Consider the following 26397-nt stretch of genomic DNA (forward strand, 5'->3'; position numbering starts at 1 on the left):
GTGATTATTGGTATAATTGGATTAATAGCTTTCATATTTGCTATTGTTTTCTCTTGGTTGCCCCTGCTCTTTGTTCCTATTTTTATCTTCTACTCTTTTTTCTGAGTTTCATGGTTTTATTTATTTTTATTTTTAAAAAATTTTATTTGTTTATTTGACAGAGAGAGACAGCAAAAGGGAACACAAGCAGGGGGAATGGGTGGGGATAAAGCAGGCTCCTTGCAGAACAGGGAGCCCAACACAGAGCTCAATCCCAGGACCCCGGGATCACAACCTAAACCAAAGGCAGAAGCTTAATGAGTGAGCCACTGAGGTGCTCCTGACTTTCATGATTTTAACTGAGCATTTAAAATTATTCTATTTCCTCTCTTTTCTTAACATATGTTATGTTTTATTTTTAACTTTTTAAAAATGGTTGCTCTAGAGTTTTCAGTATACATTTATAATAAATCCAAGTCCACTTTCAAATAACACTATATTACTTCACAAGTAGTTTTAGTACCTTATAATAATAAAATAATCTAATTCCTCCCTCTTTTCTCCTGTATGTTTGGCGTCATTCATTTCCCTTACATGTAAGCATATATCTGTATATAATCATATATGTATATATAAGCATACATAATTTAATATATTGTTGGTATTATTGTTTTGCTCTGTTAGATGAATTAAGAACAAGAAAAATAGAAGTTTTTATTCTACCTTCACTTATTCCTTCTTTAATGTCCTTCCTTTTTCATGTAGATCTCATTTCTGGAGTTAAATTATTTTTTTCTCTCTAAAGAACTTTTAACATATTTTGAAAGCAGGTCTACTAGGAACAAATTTTCTTAATTTTTGTTTGTCTGAGAAAGTCTATTTTTCCTTTATTTTTAAGGTTATCTTCACAAGATACAGAATTCTAGATTTGTGTTTTTTTTCCTCTTAACACTTTAAATACTCACTTGACTCCCTATTTGACTGCATGTTTTCTAAGGAAAAGTCAAATGTAATCCTTTTCAAATTTTTACTTAAATTCTAGTAAATTAGCATATGTAATATTAGTTTCAGGGGTAGAAGTTAGGGATTGATCATTTTCATATAACACCCAATGCTTATCATAACAAGTACCCTCCTTAATACCCATTACCCATTTAGCCCATCCTCTACCCACATCCCTCTATCAACCCTCAGTTTATTCTTTGTCCTTAAGAGTCTCTTATGGTTTGCTTCCCTCTTTCTCACTCTATTATTTCCTTTCCACATGTTCATCTGTTTTGTTTCTTAAATTCCACCTATGAGTGAAATCATATGGTATTTGTCTTTCTCTGACTTATTTTGTTTAGTATAATAATACGCTAGCTCCATCCATGTCATTGCAAATAGCAAGATTTTATTTTATTTTTTAATTTAAATTTTTTAAGATTATTCATTTGATAGAGATCACAAGTAGGCAGAGGCAGGCGGGGTGAGGGCGGATGGGAAGCAGACTCCCTGCTGAGCAGAGGGCCAGATGTGGGGGTCAATTCCAGGACCCTGAGATCATGACTTGAGCCAAAGGCAGAGGCTTAACCTACTGAGCCACCCAGGTGCCCCAAGATTTTATTCTTCTTGATAACTAAGTAATATTCCTGTGTGTGTGTGTGTGTGTGTGTGTGTGTGTGTGTGTGTTTATGTATACCACATCTTCTTTGTGCATTCATCAGTTGACAGCTTTTTCTATTGATAGTTTGGCTGTTATTGATAATGCTGCTATGAATATTCGGGTGCATGTACCCCTTTGAATCAGCATATTTGTATCTTTTGAGTAAATACCTAGTAGTGCAGTTGCTAGATCTTAGGGTAGTTCTATTTTTAACTTTTTGAGGAATCTTCACAGTTTTCCAAAGTGGCTGCACCAGTTTGCATTCCCACCAACAGTGCAAGAGGGTTTGCCTTTCTCTGCATCCTTGGCAACATCTGTTGTTATCCTGCTCGAAGGTAATTCTTATCTTTGTTTCTTTTTATCTTTGTCCTCTGGCTTCTCTCAAAATGTCATCTTTGACTCTAATAGGCTTATGTGTCGTTATTTTTGGCATTTAGTCTTCTTCGCGTCTGAGCTTCCTGGATCTGTGGTTTGGTAGCTGTTCTTAAATTGGGAAAATTCTCAGTCATTATTGTTTCAAGTATTTCTTCTGTTCTTTTTTTTTTCCTTCTCCTACTGGTATTCTCATTGTGTGAATGTTACACCTTTTGTAGTTGTCCCACAGTTCCTGGATACTGTTTGTTGTTTTGTTTTTCAGCCTTTGCCGTCTTTGTTTTTCAATTTTTGAGGTTTCTATTGATATATTCTCAAGCTCAAAGATTCTTTCCTCCGCCATGTTCAGTCTAGTAGTAAGCCCATCAAAGGCATGATTCGTTTGTGATCTCTAGCATCTCTTTTTGGTTTTTTTTTTTCTGAGGATTTCCATCTCTCTGCTTATGTTACCCATCTGTTCTCACATGCTCTCTTTACCCATTAGAGCCTTTTGCATATTAATCATAGTTATTTTAAATTTCTGATCTGATAATTCCAATATCCCTACCATGTCTGAGTCTGATGCTTGCTCTTTCCTCAAACTGTGTTTTTTGCCTTTTATGTTTATGCCTATGTTTTGTAATTTTTTCTTGATAGTGGGACATAAGGAACAAGGTAGAAGGAACAGCTGTAAATAGGCCTTTAGAAATGTGGTGGTGAGGTATGGGGGAGGAGAAGCACTTTGTAGTCCTAGCATTAGGTCTCAGTCTTTTGTGAGCCCGTGCCTCTGGACTACGAACTTTCCTTTTTCAAAATTAAGTAAATTTTTTTATTGCATAGGCTCCTCAGTTGTTCCCCACACTTATGTCCAATATGACTAAAGCCAGCTAGGATTTGGTATTTTCCTTCCTCGGATCAAGTAAGCACTGATAAAACCCCAGCAGGTGAGGTCCCGGCTCAATAGTTTCTCTTGAGGGTGGACCTTGCTAAGAAGAGCACAATTACTCTAATGTATTTTGAAATAGTTTCTTTCCCGTGGTTTCCAGTTCCCACATTCCTTCTCTGGTAAACTGGGGATTTCTCTATTTGCCTGTTGATCTCTCCAGTTCTGGGGGTAGCAATTTGTCCTGCGACCTCATTTCTGTTATTGATCAAAAACGGGCTATTGATTTTTTTTAGTTTAGCTTTTTACTTATGGTTAGGATGGGTGACTTCTAAGCATGCAGAACCAGAACCTGGACGTGCAATGCAGTCTCTACCACTTTTCTACACAAGAGTTTTCCTATCTATAAAATAGGGATTAGAATTCCTCCCTTGTAGATTTTCTGTGAAGGACAGAGGATATTGTATATAAACATGCATGGAACAAAGCAAAAGTAAAAGTTAAATAAATATTAGTCAAAAAAGGGAAAATGGTATTTTTCTGACTTTGCTCCTAGTTCTTGAAGGAAGGGAGTGTTTTGAATGCCTGTATGACAACCACAGGTTGTCACAGCCTGCGGCCCCTCCCAATGCTCACACTGCTTAGGATTGCTGACCTCCTATCTAGTCCCTGAATGTCCAAGGGAAATTTACCATAAGGCCTTTGCTCTGCTGTTTCTTTTGCGTAGAACTTTCTTCACTTAGGTACCTACATGACTCCCTCCTTTATGTTAGTTGCGTTTTTCCTCAAATGATTTCTCATGGAGGCTTTGTCAGAGCACCCAGCTTTGCATTCACCCCCAATGGCCTCTACCTCTGTCTCAGTTATATTTTTCTTCATAATGCTTATCACCACTAGACTATCTCTATCTCTATATCTATATAGGTTTTTTTCTTTTTATTTTCTCGCCTGACTGCATCTCTACCCCCACAGCAGGAATTTTTCGTTGCTGAATCCCCAACTGCCAGATCCTGTGTTTTGCATATCATAGGTGTTCAATAAACTCAAGGAATGAATTATGCAAGAGGACATGACAAATTAACCCAAAAGAGGTAATAAATAAGATTTATAAATGGAGACTGGCTGCTTTAAAATATTTGAATCCTCTTTCTGCACCAGTACTTAGATCTTATCATTCCCCTCACTTCACTACTTACTGAAATGTGACTTCTAGAGATTTGATGCACAATAGAAATAAAATAGGTAACCTGCTTTATATTATGGGGCCACAAACAGCACTGACTGAAAATAGAACTATAAAGAGCAATTAAATCAAATGTCTTCATTCCTTGGTAGCCAGTGACATCCGCTGCTGTAATTTTTGATTTCCCTTCTCGCTTGGACCTAGGACTTGGAATGCATATAAAGATAACTAAAATGCCTACTGTTGTTGGAATACAAGAAGGCAATTAGGGGATATGGATACAGCCTCACGTCTCTTAGAATTGTCTCATTGTCTGTGACAGCTTCCAATGAGAGAGACAAAAAGACCCATATATTCCTAAATGGTTATTAACTCGGGAACATAAGGCAGAGAAGAACGGTTTGCTCCCAAGGCCCACTCGCACTGGAATAATTAGGGTAGTGCAGACTGCCGGGGCCCTGTCCTCTTCTGCTGAGGTCTCACCTGATAAGAAGCAGCTAGGAAAGAACTGAAAACTCGGAGAGATTTGGTCTCATCAAAATCTGGCATATAAACCTGAAGCCAATACTTATTCCTGGGCTCTCTTCCTGAGAAAAATCACAGCTTGCTAAAAATAGAGTCCCCACCGTCCTGTAGTGAAACCTCTTCCCTCACCTGCCAAGTGATGTTAAATGCACTCCTCTCTCACCAAACTTTGAAAGTCTTTTCACCTGCCTTGCTATTCTTGTATTCGGATGTTGTCATAGTGACAGAAGTCTTGTTCATACTGGTGGTATGTTTGTGACATGGTCAGTCCTCGTTTTTCAGCATATGGTTTTCCCTAAGACTGCACCTTAAGGCAGATTGCCATAAAATGAAATCCGACTGGCTCTACCCTGTTGTCATTATTGATTCAGATTTTATGAGAAATTGTGAAATGAGCAGAGAAAGGTGCTAAAAACAGATGAATAGCATGTTGGGGCTCAGCCAGGTGATCAAAGGAGGGAGAGTTTTGCTGCAAAACAGCAAAATGTGAAAGTTACTAATTCTTGATTGAATGTCTACAGCAGATTAAAGTGGGGCAATCAATGATTAGATTTTTTGTAATGTGAGTGATGCCAGCCTCAGACAAGTAAACAAGTCTTTTCCTTGAACATTTGTCTCATTGCACTTTGCTTTTTTTTTTTTTTTTAATCAGGGAATGCCCATCTTTTAGTACTAAAATGCCCAAGTTCTCAATAAATGCTCTTTGAATAGTAACAATAAAACGCTTCACAACCTTTAACCTTTTCTTAAAAAAAAAGACATCAAAATTTTCACTCAAGCTTGGAAAATTATGTTTCCACAGTTTTGTTTTTAATGAATACAGTTCAAATTCCTAAGTAATTATGTGGAGAAATTCACAAGTCTGATATAATTTGAAATTTCAGTGCACATTTACAATCTGCTTTCTGAAATTGTAATTGTCTGTATTCACTGTCATGGTTGAAAGAAAGCAAGATATTAAATATTTTTTTAAATTGGTTTGGATATGAAAAGTGGTTTCACCCAAAATAGAGAGTGAGATAAATAAAGCTTAAATAGAATAGTAACACTAGTTAACTTTTATAGCTTGTTTATAATATAGCATGTACTGTGCTTTACAAATATTAGCTTATTAAAATCTCCTAAATATGGTTTGAGGTAGTTACTGTGATTCTTTCTGGTTCATAGGGAAGGGAACTGAAGCTTAGAGACATTAAGCGATGAGCCCGAGTTCAGACAATTCACCTTCAAACTCAGGCATCCTGGCTTCAGAATCAGTGCTCTTAACTACGAGGCATGTTGCAGAAATCAAAGCAAATAGAAACACAGTCAGTTACCTGGGGTGATAATTGAAGAGATAGGGCACATTATTTCAAGATTCAGGCCATTTTGTCCTAGAAATTATACTACTGTTGAACAATGGTAATTAAATATTTAAGCTACTTTTGATTTCAGGAGAGAAAATGTGTAACATACGTAGAGTTTAGTATCATTTTAAGAAGTTGTTTGGTTCAGAATTGTAATTTCAGGGGAAAAAGGGCTACGAGAGATCAATTGCTCACTACCAGTTCTTTGCTGAGCATAAATGTGGCAAAATGGTGGCCCTTTTATTTCTCAGTCTCTCCTCTCCTTTTTACCGCCAAACTGCTGTTTCAGGTGAACACCTTTTACTTGGGCTATCACAGCAGCCCCCAGATGTTCTTCCTACGACCTCAATTTGTTCTCTACACCACTGCCAGGAGTACCTTCACTAACCGGTGGAGAAAAAATGCTGTATCATCATCCTCCCCATCAAGAGCAATGATTGCTGTGAACTTGGAGTCATACACTAGGCTGCCCACCCAGTGAAAGCTAAGGTTCCTATCCCAGCAAGAACTTTATACACATGACTCATTATTCTCTAACATTGCTCTTTTTTTTTTACATTTTAATTCCAGTTACTTCACATACAGTAATAGTAGTTTCAGGTGTACTATTTAGTGCTTCAGCACTTCCATACAGCGCCTAGTGCTTATCCCAACAAGTGCCCTCCTTAATCCCCATCACCTACTTCCCCCATCCTCCTCACACCTTCCCCTCTGGTACCCATCGGTTTGTTCTCTATAGTTAAGATCTCAAGCATTGCTCTTCAGGAATTCCATGATCTGTCACCAGACCAGCTGGCTGCCTCACCTGGCATTCCACAATTTACCTCAGCATCCACACTCTGTCTCCATTACACTTCACCTCGCGCTTCTCATGCTTCGAATACTCTCTACGTTCTCCCCCTCTCAGCACACTCTTATTATCTGGGATACTATACTGGAATATAGAAGACCTTATGATGTGTCTACCATAGACAGCCCATGATTAAAACCTCGTTATATAAGCTTGGGAACAGTGCTTAGCTGAGTAGAATCTCAATTTCATCACTGGTCGAATGAGGATGATAACGTTATTTATTTTACAGGATTTTTATAAAGATCAAATGAGATAGTGAGTGTAAAGAGCTCGGCATCCAATAAATACATGTTCCTATCTTCAATCGCAGATTGGCCCTCCTCACATTTCATTCCCCATCCCCCAACCCAGTGAGATTTTGGATATTCCTCTCAGTGTCCCTGCTGCAACCAGGGGAGAGACCTCTAAGCTCGTGTTATTATTCGGCTCTTACCTGTTTATTGTCTGTTGCCTTACCTAGACTGAGAGTTCCCAGACTTAAGTAACCTGGGCAACTCATTAAAAAAAAATGCTCCTTCTTAGTCCGGTTAAATGAGAGTCTCTGATCTGGTATATGGTCATGGTTTATAAAGTTCCTCAGGTGATTTTAATATTCAAGCCCGGACTGTGGATTCCTTCAGAGCGGGATTCATGAGTCCCTACTGCCGTGACGGAGCTGGGATGGAATGGTTGTTCAGTGTGTGCCCCAAATCCAAATGAAGGCATACACACGCAAGATGGCCGGCTCTCCAGGTCTTCGGAATATACATTCGATAATCTTGAACCCATTTAATTTTAAAAGTGTGATACCCAAATGAGCATCTTATTGATAAATTTACATTTATACGATGGTAATCAGTACCTATGAAAATAAAGACATGATTTAAGTTTTCTCAAAGTCTAAATGTTTCTTCAGGCAATTTCCAGTCTCCTTATTTGTGGGTTCAGTGTTTTTGTCTGTTGTTTGGTTCAGTGTTTTTGTTTTGCTTTCGTTCTTCTGGGTCCCCAAGTCAAATGGGTGAAGTGATTTTAACTTCCTACAGGGTACCTAAATATCTAGAGCTGAAATTAGCTGTTTACTTGCCACTATAAAATTTCCCACTGTCGGCTATTATGTATAATCGTATCCCTTTTAGCATTTGTTTTGTTGCCTTCCTCTTGGAGTGTATATGCAGATTTATATTTAACCTTCCTGTGTTCTTTGTTTTTAGTGGTCCATCAATAATTGTGTTTAGCTGTAATATATACAGCACCTTGAGAGAGGAGGAAGAAAGGGACTAATGGCATTGAAAGCGATAGCTGTATCAGTTTGTTAAAATTAACTTTTCCCCCATAATGTCTGGTGGTGCTTTCTTTTCAAAATGCTAAATGAAAGGTGAAATACAGTAAAATGCTTCTTTTCATATAGTAAATGGTATCAGAGCACCAAGAGTAATGAAATCAGCTTTCTTACCTAAATGCAGAAAATTTTTAAGTTTATTTTCAGTAGGATTTGCTTTCAGGATGGCCTCTAGACAGTCAGCAGAATGGTGGGGAAGCAAAGTAGATTCCTATCTTTGCTGGTGAAGAGAATCATGACTTCAGTACCTCCATTCTGGCTTAGGAATTAAAATGCTATCAGCTTAGCAAAAAGAAAGAAAACACATCACAATTGTGTCTCTAACTATTGTGGGGTGGGGGAGGGATTCCCAGGTTAGATATTTTTATTGAAATAAAAATGGTGGATTCTGGGACTGTATTTAATTTCTTTACAAGGTTATTTTCTCTTAGGTAATCAGCTCGGACGCAGGGTCTACTGTTTCCTTCTGGATGATAGACACTGGGCAGAAAACCAAACAGTTTACTGGTTGCCATGGCAATGCAGCAATCAGCACTATGGCCCTTGATGCAAATGAGATGCGGCTTTTGACTGGCAGCACAGATGGGACCATAAAGGTGAGAACGCAGTGATGTTTTTCTATCCAGATATGAGGAGGGTGAAATACTATGTGAGGAGACATAGCTATAGCTATATTTGTTTTCGTCTTTTTGGCCGTGCAAGAGGAAAGATGAGAGGAGAAGACTTAAATAACTCACACCATCTAATAACAAAGCTGTTAGGGGTGAGAAAAAAAAAAAAAAAAGAAACCTCTGTGGAAAAATGAATAAATGATTTTTCTGAATAAATTATTTAACATAAAAACACAACTTGGCTTACTTATTTCAGAAAGCCTGTTCCAGTGTTCTGGATAGAGGATTACTTTGGGGAATAAGAAGTCCAAGTAATTTTCCTATGCTCCAACTAATATCTCTAGTTTTCTTTTTCTCAGTTTATAAAATGAGGAATCAGGGCAACAAAGAAAACTTTTTGAAATGGCATAGATTCAAATTTGAGGGCAAATGAATATTTAAAATCAACCCATGTTGTAATTTGCACTTTTATGTGAAGGAAAGTGAGACAGTAAAGAAGAATCGTAGGCAGAACAATCATTATCTTAGTTATTACCCTAAACTAACAATATTTAATACTTCCACTTTTCTTGTTTTGTAACCATTAACTAATTTCTTCTGGGAGAAAGGTGCTATTACACTTTGTGAACATGATCAAATTTTCATGCAAAGCTTAGATACTTGATATGTGAAGTCATGCCTGCCAGTGAATCCTCTCTGCTCCCCTCAGCTCTGAGACTAATGATAATCCTTGATTGGAGATGGCATGTGACACTTGGAGGCAACAGAAGGCAGTTTCCCAGAATAAGCTTTGAATGGTTCTCAAACTTCTGTCATAACTAGAATCAGGGCGTAGTCATGAAGTATGCCTTCCATGGTCGGGCGTATGATGCATGCTGGTATGCTGCATGGGAGGGTAAGGGAAGTTCTCTGGATATGTGGGTAGAACATGATAGAAGTTGGAAGCAAGACCTCCGGGGGATTCCAGGCTGGCTACTGTCAATGTGAAAAAGGTGCTATGGTGGGTTGCAGTGAGAATCTCTGGGAATCACCAGAGCGGGGTCTCTGGGAAGGTTAAATGGCAGGAGGTAAGGACTGGGAGCTTGGGTTTAAGTAACCTGGTTTCCAGAACTGGTAAGACATATGCCAGTAATGGGACAATTCCAACCGCAGAGGTCAAGGTGGAATAAAACAAGAAGAACTGGAACTGGAATTTTAGACTGACTTAAGCAAAAGGAGCACATGAGTTTCCCACTTACTGGTTCTGGGGTACAAGACTGAACTGAGAAATGAGACGAGTAGACTAGGTTCCTTTCTACCCCTTTCTTGGAAAGTAACAGGTTCTAGAGTCCAGAGCAGGGCAGATTAGCAGATGGTTGGTGAAAGCTTGCAGATTGTCCCAGCTAAGGGGCTTCGTTGGACCTGGGGACCATCGGATCTTTACAATACCTATTTGTGGGTATTATTTTAGGTGCATTTGGTAAGAGCCGTGTTTAGAGAAAAATGCAGTGATGTAGGTGAAGAGCATGTGTACCCTTCAACATCTCAGCTCAAGCCTTGCATCATCAAAGTTAATGTGAATTTAGTAGAATAATCACAGCTTTTGAAGATATATTTGTCTTTATCATAATAGCACAACAGAATTCTGAAATTTGGCAACCTCTCTCTAAGATGCATCAATCAGGGTTGAGCTGTTCATATGCTGTGAAGAGACAAGAATGAATGACATTTTCCAATCTCATTTATAATTTAGGATCCCAAACCAGTACGTATGTCATCCAAGATTTAAAAGTATTGCCCTATTTATCACGGTTTTGAAGGATCTGATTTTTAATTACTTAATGTTTTAAATAATTAATCTAATCATACAATAAAATTTGAAATATCAAAGAATTACGCAGTAAGAAGAAAGTTTCTTTCTCACCTCTATTCATGGCTCCTCCCCTGTAGCTACCACTGTTACTTGTTTCTCATACATCCTTCTAGCCAAAGGACAGCATCTGTTTCTTAAAGGCAGCCCAATATTTATGTTGTTCTGCATTTTGCATTTTTCTATTGTAGACACTGAGTCAAATGAATGCATACAATAATAATAATGTTAGCTCACTTTTATCACATGCTGACCAAGAACCAGGTACTGTTTTAAGCACTTTACACATATACACACACACAATGCACACCCTCACCACACCTCCCCCCAACATATGTATCTATATACTTAGTAATATTATTATGTCAATTTTACAAAGGAGGAAACGGAAGCCCAAGGAAATAAAGCAAATTGCTTAAGGTTCCATAGCTGGTTCAGTTTAGGCAGAGCTTAGAATTATAGAAATGACGTATTCTACTTAATGGCTACATTCTGTGCTACTGTATAGATATTCCATATTCTGTCTGTTCAGTCCCAAGTTGATTCAGGTATTGAACTTAAATAAATAATGCTTCAAGAATATAAAAATATTCAAAATATGTCTTTTCACACATGTACGTGCCTCTGCGAGATGATTTTCTTGAAGCTGAAAGTCAAAGGGAGTCTAGTCAAAGCGTATATGCAATTTAATTTTGGTAGTGTCTACTTGCCCTTTGTCGATGATACACCAATGATATTTTATGGCAGTGCTTAGTTTTAGCTGCTGGTGACCTAATGATGTTCTGTTGTAAGTTCACCCACTGGGCCTGGGTCCTTACCACCTGCTGGAGGAAGCAAACTCAAAGTGCTTGTTCCTCTTATAGATGAGGTCTGGCATCCACTATCAACAGGACATTTTCCTGGGAGAAGATGGGAAACCTATCTATAAGGACTGTGTTTCAGGCTCTGTATTAGATGTTTAACCCTCCAAATGTCCCAGAGGAGTAAGTGTCCTGGGTTGTAAGTAAGGAAATTGAAATTTAGAGACATACACTTAGAGAAAGAACCAGGGTTTCAACAGACTCCAAAATATGGCTCTACATGATTTTAGCCTTTCCCTTAAAAATACTTATTTAAAGCTTTCAAATCAGCTATTATTGTTATAATTTTTAAAAATTTTATTTATTTATTTGACAGTGTGAGAGATAGTGAGAGAGAACACAGGCAGGGGGAGTGGGAGAGGGAGAAGCAGGCTTCCCGCTGATCCTAGAGCCCAAGGCAGGCCTTGATCCCAGGACTCTGGGATCATGACCTGAGCCGAAGGCAGACACTTAACTGGCTGAACCACCCAGGTGCCCCTGAATCAGCTATTATTAGACTAAATCGATCAGGTTATAATTAGAATAACAAAAAATAATGAGTAAATTTAAATGGTGAAGGGATTGTCTTAATTATGACATACCTAAGTGAATCAACCCTTGTCCAGAATATAAACACCAAAGTTTAAAATAATCCTATTACACTGTGTTATTTTACTCATGGAAGAAGACATTTTCTGTTCTTGTCTCAAAGGTGACTTAAGTTTTTCTCTTGAAGGTATGGGACTTCAGTGGATACTGTCACCACACACTAAATGTTGGGCGAGAGGGAGCTGTGGATATTTCACAGATCCTGGTTCTTAAGAAGACGATACTGGTCACAGGCTGGGAGAGGTATGGTGTGCTTCATGCAAAACTGTAGGAAGGCTAAAGGAGAATGTTTGTATTTGAATCAGAATCTTTTTTTTTTTTTTTAACTTTTAAATAAAAAGTTTATTTGAAGTAAAGTGTAGGTTTTGAATCGGGATCTAAAAGAGAAAAGAACATAGAGATCTTGACTGATTCTGAGTCATTAACTTGCTGGTGAGCTCAGTGAATGAAACTGCTCAGATTAACTAACTGAATGCTTAGTGCCTAAAACGTTGTAAGATCGCATAGCTCAAGCAGCTCTGAGAGGTGTTAGAAGGCTTTCTTCTGGCTTTTGGACTCTTTTTCTTTAATCATTCCAGACAGGGTCATAATACCATTTCCAAAAGTTTCCTAGATTTTATAGTCAATAAATTCCTAATGTATAAATTATATTCTTTCAACGATAAAAGGAACTCATTTCTTCCTCTATTGTTACTTATTTTAGATTGCAGCAAAGAGGAAAATAGGCTCCGGAATTCTGTATTAGCTTTTCCTTCATATCCTTGCAGACAGGGTCCTTTCACGGCCTGCTTACTGTTCTTGAGGAGCAATTCTTCCATTTCATTATAAGGAAAATTACTTCTCTTTCTTGTTCTCCTGAGAGAACTAAGGGATCGTAAACAGGACCTTTTCTATGGCATTGTATAAGCACTAGGAAAATGAAACTGTGATATTTGCAAAAAATATATTGTCCATAAATTCAACAGTTCATAAAATATGGCTCTAATAGGTTATATGCCCAACATTATTCACTATGGAATTTTGATCTTCATGATTTGAAGCTAGGATCCAAATCAGATTTTATAACTAGAAAATTAGCAGTATATATTTGGGGACTTTTATTGATCACACGAAAGACTTTCTCTTCTAATGCAAATGTGCATATGCAGACTAGAAAACATAGTGCCACTTACAGTTTGGTTTTCAAGGGTAGTTTGACTGTAAAGAAAGAAAGTATAATCCAGATTATTCTACTTGATATCAAGAACGAATTCGGTAATCCTCATCTTTGAAAGAGAAGGCTTCTTCACATCCTAGGAACACTCATGACCCATTAATGACTTATCTCTCAGTAGACTATAGAGTAAGTATTTCTATCTCGGGCTGTGGTAATAAGTCAGTTTGATTCTCAAATGTTATGGCATGGTAGATGTGAAGTATATAGCGGATCCAGCTGAAATTTTGAACATCACAAAAAAGAATTTTAAGAATTCATCAGTGTAAGTCAAGAGTTTGAAGATACTGTTTTCTTAATTATATTTTTAAGATATCCATAGTTAGAAATTAGCATCAAAGATAAGGATTTTTAAAATTTTTTATTTTTTTATTTATTTTTAATTTTTATACAAGTCAGTTTTAAAAGATTAGTGAGTAGAGTCCTTTAAAGGGATTAAAATGATCCCTTGATTTAAAGGGACACCTGGGGTGCCTGGCTGGCACAGAGTGTGTGACTCTTGATCTCTGGGTAGTGAGTTCAAGCCCCCAGTTAGGCATAGAGTGGAAAGAAGGAAGGAAGGGAGGGAGAGAGTGTGGAAGACAGGGAACACCTGATGTTCTGCTCTCTCTGGACGGGTGGTGACTTTCTGTCGTCTTGGAGAGGGAGCTTTGGGAAGACTGAGTGGAGAGAGGGAACGGTTACCACTCCTTCCATCTTTCCCCATATTTTCCATCTCCCACAAGGTTTTCAGGGTTTGGATCCCTAGTTGGAAGTGAAAGTTGAAGAAATACATTCTCAATTGTATTATTTCACTTTCATATTGGTAGATTTAAAAAGTTTATTTCTGTGGTGACTGGGTGGTTCAGTCAGTTAAACCTCTGAATTTGGCTCAGGTCATGATCTTAGGGTCCTGGGCTCAAGCCCCGGCACCTGAGAGTCTCTTTGTCCCTCTCCCTTTGCCCCTCCCCCATTCATGCATGCTCTCTTTCTCTTAAAATCTTCAAAAAAATTTTATTTCCCAAGTCGAAGCCCTTATGTGAGGACAGATTTTACTGGAATTCGACAGGGTCCTTTATATTAGGAGGCATTTAACAAAGTAGCAAGAGGACAGACAGGTTGACTGTTCATTTATAATGGGAGAAGGATGGTCCATTAAGCCACTTCCTTGAGAGTTTAGTGATTAGAGAAGAAATAACTGGAAGACTGACAGCTTATTAAGCTTTCTTTAAAACCTAGAGGGAGGTTGTTTAAGTTGTAGCTTTAACTTCAGGCTCTACCTAAATAAAGAGATTGGTTTGATAATTTTGCCCAGGATAAGATAGATAGTACATTTATTGAGTAAAGTATCTAAATATGCATCTGGCTTATTTTATTTATAATGCTTTGTAACATTAAGCCCTTTACATACATTCTCTAACTTAATCCTTAGCTTCATTTGAAAGGTAGGCAATATTTTGTAGGTATCTCGATCTTTATCGTCAGCTCTTATCTCTCTAAGCTCACTTACCCATTTGCTTTCTGGACACGTCTGCCTGCAATCTCAAATTCAACATTTTTTAAATTGAATTTATTATTTGTTCCCTCTTCAAAACCCACTTTTTCCCTCTTAGCTTCAGAACTTCAGTTAACAGCCAGAGACCTGAATATCTACCTTGGTTCTTCCTTCTCACTCAACATCCCAACCAAGTACTGTTACCTATTTTATATTCCAAATATTTCTCAAACCTGTTCCAATTACTACTACAACTATATCATTCAGGGCCTCATTTCTACCTGGCTGAATGTCACAGACTTCTAATTTGTCCTTTTCTTTAGTAAAGCCCCCATTTTACCTCTTAAATAGATTCTGCACATTTTAGCTATAATAATTTCTTTCTACAATGCATTCTATGTCACTTCCTTGTTTAACACCTTTCAGAGTGTCTATAAAATACTTTGAAACTCCCTCTGGCCCAGACCTACTCTTCGTATCATTTTTATCCATTCTTGGGTATATTCTAGTAATCTCTATACCCAACGTGGAGCTCGGACCCATGACCCCAAGATACAGGGATGCTCACTCTTCTGACTGAGCCAGCCATGTGCCAACTGTGGTACTTTTCAAACTCAAATATAGGAACCTGCTGTCAGCCTATTTCCATGTAAGCCTTATCCCTTGCCTTTATTCTCTACCCTTCTCTAGAAATTCTTCTCCAAACGTTGTTCATGTAGCTAACATTTATTCTTGCTTCAGGTCTTGTTCATTAATCTTCTCCATCAGGACATCTCTCTTTACTCCCGAGGTGGAAATATGCCCTCATTTGTCTTTGTGCTGTATACCTCCCTGTACTTTGTTTAATGTAGAATTAGATTATAGCATTTAGTGTGTGTGTGTGTGTGTGTGTGTGCATGCGCGTGTGTGTCTAAGTGTGTGTTTACGTGTGTGTTAGAGTGTCTGGTTCTTAGTGGATGCTCAATGATATTTGTTGAATGATTTAATTAATGTTTATTAAATAACGGGAAATCTGAGAATTAGAGAAGTTAATTACTCAAGGTCACAGTCTGAATAAGGAACAAGCAGGAGAGTTATTCAAATCTATTCTGCCTCACAATACACCGGGAATCTAAGTATTACCAGTCTTCTTTCACAAGGGAGAATATGTGGCTTGAGAAAATGTGTAGTCTAACCAACATTACAAAGCTAGTAGGCAGCCAAATTGGAATTCCTGTACCAGAGTCCATGCCCTTTCCACCATTCCTGAGTTACAAATGGAGTCACTGAGTCATTGGAGAGCAGCTATATTCTCTTGAACAAGTAATCTGATTGAATAGATTGGTTATGTCAATCAAATCTAGGGAATCAGTTTTGTATGTTTGAACATATAAAAGACACCTTTTTAAATGAGTACTGGGTGTTATATGCAACTGATGAAACACTAAATTCTAACCCTGAAACTAGTAATACACTATATTAACTAAATTGAATTTAAATAAAAAGTTTTTAAAAACCATGCTTTAAATTAAGATTAAATTACAAAAAACAAATTAACACCTCAAGGTTTTAGCTTACTATTATTTTTCCTTTTTTCTTCCCACACATATTTTTAAAGTACACCTAGGTAAAAAGTGCTAAGTTAGGAACTATGGTGGACTGAATGTGAAGAAGCATGATACTTGCTCTTACGGGCAATACTTCTAACTGGGGAGTCAAATCACACAAGGCAGGATATGATAAATGCCACTGTGAAATGGTTCTAAGCAAAACCTGAATTGGAGAGCCCATGTTGGTTTTCTAGAAATGCATTCATTAATATCTAGAGAATATGTCAAATCTGTTAAGAAGCAGCTCCAAATTCAGAACTTCTAAAAAGATGTTTCTTACCATTTTAAGTAAAATATATTTAGAGACAAAGTTGTGAATTGACATAGGGCCAACTAAGTAATGTCTGGTTAAATGTCTAGTCATATTTACATTGGTAAAATTAAATGAATAGATGATCAATTAACTTTGCATTTGCACATAATATGTATAATTCTGGTAAAATCAGAGAAACAATCATAATACTTTAAGATTTTATCCTGCCCTAAAATTCTATGATCCTATAATTTATCAAAATAGACTTGGGCTTTTAGTTTCTCCCACTGTATTTCTTTCCTTTCTGTTAAAAGAAAACCTCTGTTTATGAAGATTTTATCTCTGTAAAATAGCTGGGCTTATATAAAGAAGGGAATCATTTATTCAAGTAATTCTGAAAATTTTATTGATTACATCTTTCCCAAAGCTCTGTAAAAGTAGGTGCTCAATAAATAGGTGTTGATATAACTTGATTTCTAAAAGTATTTTTAAGTGAAATTAGATTAGGGATTTGAAGTTCCTTGACAATAAAACTTACCTATAACAAGATATTAAATTCTTAATAATTGCTTTACTAAGGTACTATAATTCTATGTGACTCAATTGGTTTCTATTATTAGATTGAGACCCAGAATGAACATTTCCAAAGTGTAACTTACTCTGAAAACCATGTTGGAAGTCAGGAGGGGGCAGGTATTTTGGAGATTCACAAATAACCCTCAAAGCTAATTTTGTCATAGCTTTGGTGTCCAAAATTTGACTCCAAGAATTTTAGGAAAAAGAATAAAAATGAACTGATTTATATGGAACGCATTCTCTGCCTTTGAGATACCTCTTTTAAGCCTAAAAAGCACAATGGGCTGAACAAGGATAGATTCTTACAGTAATTGGACTAACAACACTCGAACAATTAGCCTCTAAGGGAACAAATAGTTGATTGTGTTCTTTTGTTCTCTCCATGACAATGACTACATGATAGGTTTTGGTAAGAGTTATTTTCCCATTTCATTCACCCTAAAAAAGGTTGTTTTTTAAAATATATATTTTTTCTTTTTTGTATTTTTTTGTACTTGACAGGTGAGTTAATTTTGTTCTCACAGAATTGGTTATTATATCTACATTCAGAGCGAGAGATCTGATCATCTTCACAGATGACACAGTGACTCAGGATCTCTGATGGGAGGTATGGAATGGAACAAGTAAACTCTTTCAATGTCAAAAGAACAAATCTCCCAGACTCCTAAAATGCCTTAAAATTGGCTCATTCTGCACTTCAATTTAACTCTTGGCAAAAGTACAAACTTAAAAAAAGTTATCTTTGAAATGGACAAAGTGGGAAATACAGTGTGGATTGTTAAGGTATTTTAAGGATAACTGTCATTTCAATTGAAAGTTTCAGGTTAGGTTTTAAGGGAAAGGTGGCAGCTAATTAGTTTCTCAACACTTTGGCACACAAGGTCAAATATCAGAAGGGATAGTTTTTATACCATCTCATGAAAAGCATTCTGTGCCTTTGACTCGTATTACCTAAATATATCTAGTTAATATGGGTATCTTGGCAAAAAGACATTTGACATTGAATTTTTGTCTCCATCCCCAACGGGAAATGTCTTCAACCAAACTTAGCATTCAGTAAAGAAAAAAATTAAAAATAATTACAGGTAGAGGTGCCTGGGTGGCTCAGTGGGTTAAAGCCTCTCCCTTCAGCTCAGGTCATGATCCCAGGGTCCTGGAGTCGAACCCCGCATCGGGCTCTCTGCCCACAGGGGAGCCTGCTTCCTCCTCTCTCCCTCTTTGTCTGCCTCTCTGTCTAGTTGTGATCTTTGTCAAATAAATAAATAAAATCTTCAAAAAAAAAATTACATGTAAAGTTCTTATGAGATTCATGGCAAATTCAGAACTGCAAAGTACCTTATTTATAATATCTTACCTTGCTAAGCCTCATATTAATATTATTAAAAAATATTAGTATTAAATTATTGATTTTTTTAAAGAAAGAATAATTCATACACCAATTCTACAAATATTTATTAAATGCCTATTATGTGGTAGGTACTATTCTAAGCATTGCTGATACAGAAAGGGAATAAATGAAGTCCCCCCTCTCCTGGAGCTTGTTTTTGGTAGGGGAGAGAGTGAATAAACAGACAAGTGAATACAGACCACAATAGCACCTAATGATAAATGTAATCAAGAGAAATGATATAGGGTGAAGGATGAAAACTCAAGGGGGAGAGTTTTACTTTATTTTATCTTTTATTTTAAATAAAGTTTTATTCTGACTGAAAAATCCAAGTGAGTAAGTAATAGTGCTCCCCGCCTCAAATTTTCTTTTCTTTTATTTATTTAAGTACGTTTAACATTACTCAGTGCTTCTCAGGATAAATGTATTCTTAATCTTCTTCAGCTGTTTTGCCCATCCCCACACCAATTTCCTTTTTAGCAACTACTGTTTTGTTCTCTATATTCAAGAGCCTTTTTTGGCTTTGTGTCTTTTTTCCTTTGTTCATTTATGTTGTTTCTTAAATTTCACACATGAGTGAGATCATATGGTACTTGTTTTTCTCTGACTGACTTATGTCACTTAGCATTATGCCTTCCAGATCAATCCATGTTGTTGCAAATGATAAGATTTCATTCTTCTTTCATTCTTTATTCATTCTATTTTTATTCATATGTATACATATCTTATGTATCTTATATGTCTTATACATATATATGCGTGTGGATATATATATATATATATATATATATATATATCTTTTTTATCCACATCTTCTTTATCCATTCATCAATGAATGGGCACTTGTGCTGCTTCCATATTTTGACCATTGTAAATAATGCTGCAATAAACATAGGGTATGTATATTTTTCGAATTAGTGTTTTCATTTTCTTTGATAAATATCCAGTAGTGGAATTACTAGATTATATGGTAATTCCATTTTTAATTTTTTAAAAAACCTCCATAGTGTTTTCCACAGTTATGGCACCAATTTACATTCTTACCAACTGTGCATGGGTGCCCTTTTTTCTTTACATCCTCTCCAACACTTGTTATTTCTTGAATTTTTAGCCATTCTGACAACATTCTGAGTTGTTGTTATATAACATTCTGAGTTGTTATATAACTTTGCCCTTTTTTTTTTTTTTTTTTTTTTAAAGCTAGTCTCCACAGCCAGCATGGAGCCCAGCACAGGGCTTGAACTTATAACCTTGAGATCAAGACCTGAGCTGAGATCAAGAGTTAGACACTCAACCAACTGAACTATCCAGTGGTTTGGACTTACATTTCCTTGATGATTAGTGATATTAGACATCTTTCTAGGTGTTTGTTGTCTTTTTGGACTAATGTCTATTCATATCCTCTGTCCATTTTTTAATTGGATTATTTGGGGGTTTTTGGTATTAAGTTGTATAAATTCTTCATATATTTTGGATATTAACCCTCAAGTGAGAGTCTTTAGATAGAGTGGTCACAGAAGGCTCAAATAAAGTGACATTTAGACAGAGAATTTTTCATTTATTTATTCGACAGATATTTATTGAATACCCATTATAAGCTGGTCACAGTGCTTGCTGTTACGGGATTGCAGAATGAGATAAGATGCCTGGTTTCTAAGAATTTATAATCTAACAGAGGAGTGTAGCTATATTTATTTATTAGATGTTATAACAAAATGTGAACAGAGTGAGAGATGAGAAGAAAGAAATATTTCTTTCAACTCTAGTTATTAAGAAGCCTACCAGAACAAGATGGGACTTAGAGAATGGGTGTATGGGTAGACAGATGTGGGACTGTATGTAAAAGGAAATCCATAGAGGGATGGATGAGCACATCATGAATGAAAACAAAGTAGCTAGAAGTGTGGAGGGTGCTTAGAGAATAGTAAAGGTTTCGTTTGTGTTGAACAAGAAAGTGTGCTTCAGAAACTGAGGCCCTGAATCCATCTAACAATTCAAAACCAGCTCCTACAAGCAAGAAATTTATTTGAAGCCTTGTGTTCTACCTTTTAAATCCAGGTGAATTTTACATTCTAGAACATAAATTCATCTATCCTATTTCAAAATAAAAATATTGTCCCCAAACTCTTTAAATAAATTAAAGAGTGAAGGTGGAAGGTGGACGGTGAAGCATATTTACCTTATGGCCTCCAGTAGCTCCATCAAATATTTAGCTGGGTATTCATATTTTACTTTGAATATCAAGGGTAGAAGAATAGAGAGAACTAATCCTAAAAAAGTTGATTGGACCCAAATAGCACTGGCTTTTGAATAATAGGCTCACTCATTTGAAATGTGCCATAAAGAGAGTGGAAAACAAATACATGTTTTTAAATGAGGCATTAGCCTTATATTTGACCAGGCTGTTTCCTCGGCCTCGAGTGCCTTCCTCTTGCAAATCCTACTCATCTGCTATGGTGCAGTTCAAATATGACTCCTCATTCAGCCTTCTATGATTTCTGTAGCTGGACTTCCTTGGTGATGGGTCAGTACTTCCTTGACATTTATTGCATTTCACTTTTTATGTCAGTCATTTGATGCTCTTGGTTCTATCCACTGCAGCACCTGAATATGGACTTCCATGTGGAAAAAAAAGTGCTTGTAAAATGAATATAGATGAAAGACCCCCCAAAAGAACGATTATTCTAGTGGCAGAATAAAAGAGATACTAGAGGTGGGTAGACTAAAGGCAAAGGTATTGGTTAAGAGGCTCTTACAATTATTCAGTGATGAGGTAGTGGACACTGGACTAGGTAGTTGACATTAACTGTTTAAAATAAAAAGGAAGGAATGAATTGCTAACATATTGCAGAGTGGGAGTCCAAGTATTTGATGTGACTGAGGAAGAGAAACACACAGGAACCTGGACTGCTTGTCTGGTAACCAAATTAGGGAATTTAGGACTGAGACCTGGTGTGGACAGAAGATGAAAACTTTGGATTTCTTGATATGTTGCTGATGGGAATATTATATAGAATTGTCCCCTGGCAAGTGGGCACATTTCAACACTGGGGAAAGTTATGAATGTGGATAAATTTAAGAACCATTTCACAGAAGCAAGATTGCAACCTGAGGTGGTAGATAGAATCCCTGAATGAACCCACATGAGTAGAGAGAAAGGAATAGAGGAATGACAGTAAGGAATGTGTATAGTGAAAGAAGGGAAGAAAGAGGGAAGAGAAAATCGAGAATGGGAGTGAAAGTTCAGGGAGGCAAGAAGAGAAGCAGGATGTACTAGAAAGAAAAGAATTTTCAGGGGTACCTGGGTAGCTCAGTGGGTTAAGCCTCTGCCTTTGGCTCAGGTCATGATCTCAGGGTCCTGGGATTGATCCCCATATTGGACTCTTTGCTTGGCAGGGAGCCTACTTTCCCCCCTTCTCTGTGTCTGCCTCTCTGCCTACTTGTAATCTTTCTCTCTCTGTCAAATAAATAAATGAAGTCTTTAAAAAAAAGAAAAGAATTTTTAGGAGCAGAAAGCCACATCCTTCAGAGAGTGAAAACTTACAGTGATGGAGCAATTTGGAGACCTTTGGGAATAGAAGCAAGATTTTGGATGGGTGAGGAGAGAGTGAGGGTGAAGACACCAAGCCTGCGGTTACTAACTGGTTACTATCACTCATTTGAGGTGTGTATGCCTCTAGAAGGAACAAGAGACTTAGTATAGTCTGATAGCCAGAACTTAAATCATCGTGTGGAAGCAAGGTGATATTGATGGGCCACAATTTAATGTTCATGCCCCTCCCTTCCCTACCAGGCCCCAGGCATTTCATTTCCTGCCTATCCTGGCCTGTCAGAATCACAGCAGTACCCCAAGATATTGGTCTTTTTAAAACTATTGTTTCTGCTCAAAAGATGTCTGTCACCAGAGTCCTGCTCCTTTGGAGTGGCACTTTCCAGGTGTGTTTCACAAATGATAGCCCTTCGAGATGCTATCTGATATGGGACTCTACAGTCAGGTAAGTCTGGAAAATGCCACAGGGGATGTTAACATGTGAACTTCTATGGAATCTCTCACGAAGAAAGACCTTATTACTTTTGTTTCAACTACCAAATATTATTTCTTCACAGACTCATCTCCTTTTTTATTGTTACTGTCAAAAAACTCTTAATGGTTTTATGGTACCTATGTGGGGAAACTTGGCTTTGGATTCTTGGTGATGGATAATTAATTTGATAAATGCATACATGTTTGGTGTTAATGGCTGTGAGAGGATAATTAACTTTGTAATATTAAATATTCATAATATACCAGGGAATTCGAAGAGAAAATAATAAAAAAAGTTTAGTGTGGGAGGTTCAGGATTGTGGATGATAAGTGGATGCTGGCGACTCAAGATCTCTTTTGCATTTGGATCCACAGCTAAATTCTTCATCCTTTTTACTAGGGCTATTACGGTGTTTCGACTGCAAAACTTCAATCAATTCTTCATCCAGCCTGAGAAATGGAAAGGAGGAATACAGCACCGTGACAATATCTTGTGCGCTGCATTTTTACCCCCACAAACTCTTGTTACAGGTTAATTGAACCTTCTCCGGACCATCAGTGGTGAACAATTGGTTTCTTTTGGCTCAGTCACTTTTTTTTTTTAAATAAAGATTTTTATTTATTTATTTGACAGACAGAGATCACAAGTAGGGGGAGAGGCAGGCAGAGAGAGAGGAAGGGAAGCAGGCTCCCTGTTGAGCACAGAGCGGGGCTAGATCCCAGGACCCTGGGATCATGACCTGAGCTGAAGGCAGAGGCTTTAACCCACTGAGCCACCCAGGTGCCCCATGGCTCAGTCACTTTTAAAAATCCTTTTCTGAATTGCAAGATGAATAGATATCTTGAAGACTCAGCCTTTGCACTGAGAGCTACTCTTGGTCCTTACTTCCAGGGTAGCATGTTAGTGGTGAGGACTGTCAGCTCTACAGCGAGGCTGTCTGGCTTCAGATCCTGGTGCCACCACTATCCAGTGCATCATATCGAACAAGTTCTTTAATCTGTACACCATGGCTCTCTCTGGCCAATATCTTGGTTTAGAGTGAAGATTGAGTAAACTAATCTGTGTAAGGGCTTAATACAGTGCTTGACACACAGTAAGCTTATCAGTAAATGTTAGCTTCTGTTTTTATTGTCCTGTTTCCAGAAACAGCATTAGGAATGATGGGAACAAATCATACTTCTGTGGCACTCAGATGTTTCATAATGGGAACATGCTAACACTTTGGCACAATTTAGTCTAAGTAATTTTGGTTAAAGTCTGGCATCACCAAATGCCTACAAATCCAAGCCCTTAAAAAGATGCATGGGCATGCTTTGATGTGCATATGAAAGAGGATCAGAAATCGTTGTATCATTTCTGGCCAAAGAAAACAATTTATAAAGATAGATTGCACCATGAAATTAGAGAGTCCATATTTTGACAACCCAGGTTGTTTTTTTAATAGAACCCCAAATGTCATCAATTAAGAGGAATGAAAACTCACAGGAAAAGAGCCAGGATATCTGTGAAGTGTTACAATATGTGGTTTACAGCTCTGTGTACACTTACATTTCCACTGTCTTCAGGAATTACCTGATTACCTGCCAGTAGGGCCAACTCTGCAGTTGAATTTGCTTTTTAGCTGCTGAAAGTCCAGCCCTGCAGGTGGTAGCACATACTGAAATGTGATGGAGAGAAGATATCAGGCTGCATCTTTATTATTCCAAAAGTGTCAGAATTTTCTTTTGTAACTGGTGGATAGATGATGTCTTCATTGACTCTCAGCCCACCAGTCCTATATGAAAATGTTTGGCCAGGAGCTTTATAACTTAAGCATTTCAAAATCACGGGAGCAGATGGCTACTCTCTTGTACAGTTAATCCATGCAGATCCATCATCCTTGGCCAATTTTTGAGTTACACAGGTTGCTCTTGCCGGAACAATACGGAGTTTTGTATGTATTCTTCTCTTCTTTCTCCTGATCCCAAGAAAGTTCCCATCTGTACATCCCACTCAAATACGGGTCTTCCCTTCTGCTTTTCACTTGACCCTAATACTCTGCTCAGTGGGGACCTCTCCTTGCCTTGCTGCAGAGAACAGCAGTCTGGGTGACCTTCGCTCCTCCCCAGGACAGGCTTGGCCAGACTGTCTCACTATTTGGGCTTTTTTGCATTCTCTGTGATGAGCAGGAGGGAAGGACTTTATATAGGGAAATTTTTAGAATTAGAGAAAGCGTTATTCAATAAAGAATATAGGAGAGAGGGAATGAAAATAATACACACACACACACACACGAATAGATGTGGCAAACAGAAACCAAGAAGGATTTGATTTGTTTGCCCTCAATAACAAAAAAAGTATAATCATTATGAACTTTTTTTTTAGTTCTTATAATACACTAGGCACTATTCTAAGTACTTTTCATTCACAACAACATTATGAAATTCGATTTTAATTCAGTTTTATAGATGAAATTGTGGCCTCAGGTAAATAACTTAACCACGTTTACACAGCCAGCAGGTGGCAGAGCTGAGAATCAAACTCAAGTTGTTTAATTGCAAAGCCCGTATTCTGAATGCCTTATTACTATAAAATAAAAAGATATGGCAGTAATTTCCAGTACATTGAATACAAAGGTACACGATGAGGATTCTAAGTTGTGAAGTTTAATAAAATACTAGTCATTATTATTCATGTTTCCAAAAATACAGAGAGTACCTACTATGCGCCAGATTGTGTGTAAGCTGTTCACAAATAGTGACTTCTTCTCCCATTGCTGTTGCTCATGTTTTCCAACTTTCTGGCAATTTATGTTCTCCATCCTGGCTCATATAGGGAGTTATGATGGAGAAATCATTCTGTGGAACAACAACACAGAAAATGCTCACTGTGTCCTTCACCCTGATTATCAGAGGCTGCTAGAATCAAAACCGGGTGAGTACAAGTTTGAAAATAAAATAATGTGGCTGAGTCAAACCACCGTAGGCTTCGTTGTTTATTCATGTTCCTGATGCAGCTCACTCCTAAATTATAGTTGATTGGCCATAAGCGCCAGGGATTAGTGAGACCGTTGTCCTGTCAAAGTGACTAAAAAGAACCTTGAGATTTACTTGGCTTAGCAAATTCTCTGTGGCGTGCTGTTGCTTGTCTTTATGCCACATCAGCTTTTCTGAATTACTGACAGCAGGGAGCAGGCCTCTCATTTCCATCTAGTTTAGTTTTTGCCAATAAACCTAACCAAACTGCCTTTGAGTGAATCTTGGTACCCCTTGGTAGGACGATAGGAGCTCATGTTCACTTGATAGGCTGCTCAGGCTTAGTCTAGAGCTTGTATTAAATATTACGCCACCTGGAAATATTAAATTATTTCTTGCTTTAGAAACCTGTGAGGAACATGAGATGGGAGTGTATTGTATTTTATGGAAGTTTAGCCGAGCACATGAATATTTTATACTTAAGCAAAATGTCTTGACAATTGCCTTTTGCATTTTATTTCAGTTTCCTTAGATACTGAAGGCTTTTCCTTAGGATTATTTATTTAGGTAATGAATATTTCATTCTTCATGGCCCACTGAGGTTCTGTTGTCTCAATTGGATAAACTCACAGAGCTGGACTGGACCGTAGGAAAGGATAGGTCGTCCAATACAGCTTTATTTTATGAAAGTGGAGGGAGTAATTTGTTAAGAGTAAGCCCTTAACGATTTGGGCTTACTTGTCTGTACGCACAAAGCTCTGGCCTGCTATCTGTATGAAGAGTTAGCCATTAGGGTTCACTTGAACCCTCCATGGAAAAGGTAGAATTCTGCTTCTTTCTTTATATTGGCCTGCAGGAGAGTGACATCTTTGCTCTTACAGCAAGCCCAATTGTGGCTACGATTAAAACTCCGAAGAGGTAGATAAGAAAGAGAA

At 37.5% G+C, this 26397-nt stretch overlaps 1 protein-coding gene across 4 annotated transcripts in view; it reads left to right on the top strand.

Moving 5' to 3' along the window:
• The window catches only part of WDR49 (WD repeat domain 49), a 129961-nt gene that overhangs the window by 65214 nt on the left and 38350 nt on the right, over window positions 1-26397 (top strand). For all 4 annotated transcript variants that reach the window (XM_059163575.1, XM_059163577.1, XM_059163578.1 and 1 more), the window contains 4 exons: window positions 8515-8679; window positions 12119-12234; window positions 22908-23038; window positions 25323-25421. In XM_059163575.1, the coding sequence (XP_059019558.1) occupies window positions 8515-8679; window positions 12119-12234; window positions 22908-23038; window positions 25323-25421 (511 nt within the window). The remainder of the gene's footprint in view (window positions 1-8514; window positions 8680-12118; window positions 12235-22907; window positions 23039-25322; window positions 25422-26397) is intronic.

Source organism: Mustela lutreola, chromosome 2 (genome assembly GCF_030435805.1).
Source record: "Mustela lutreola isolate mMusLut2 chromosome 2, mMusLut2.pri, whole genome shotgun sequence".
Classification (NCBI taxonomy): Eukaryota; Metazoa; Chordata; class Mammalia; order Carnivora; family Mustelidae; genus Mustela; species Mustela lutreola.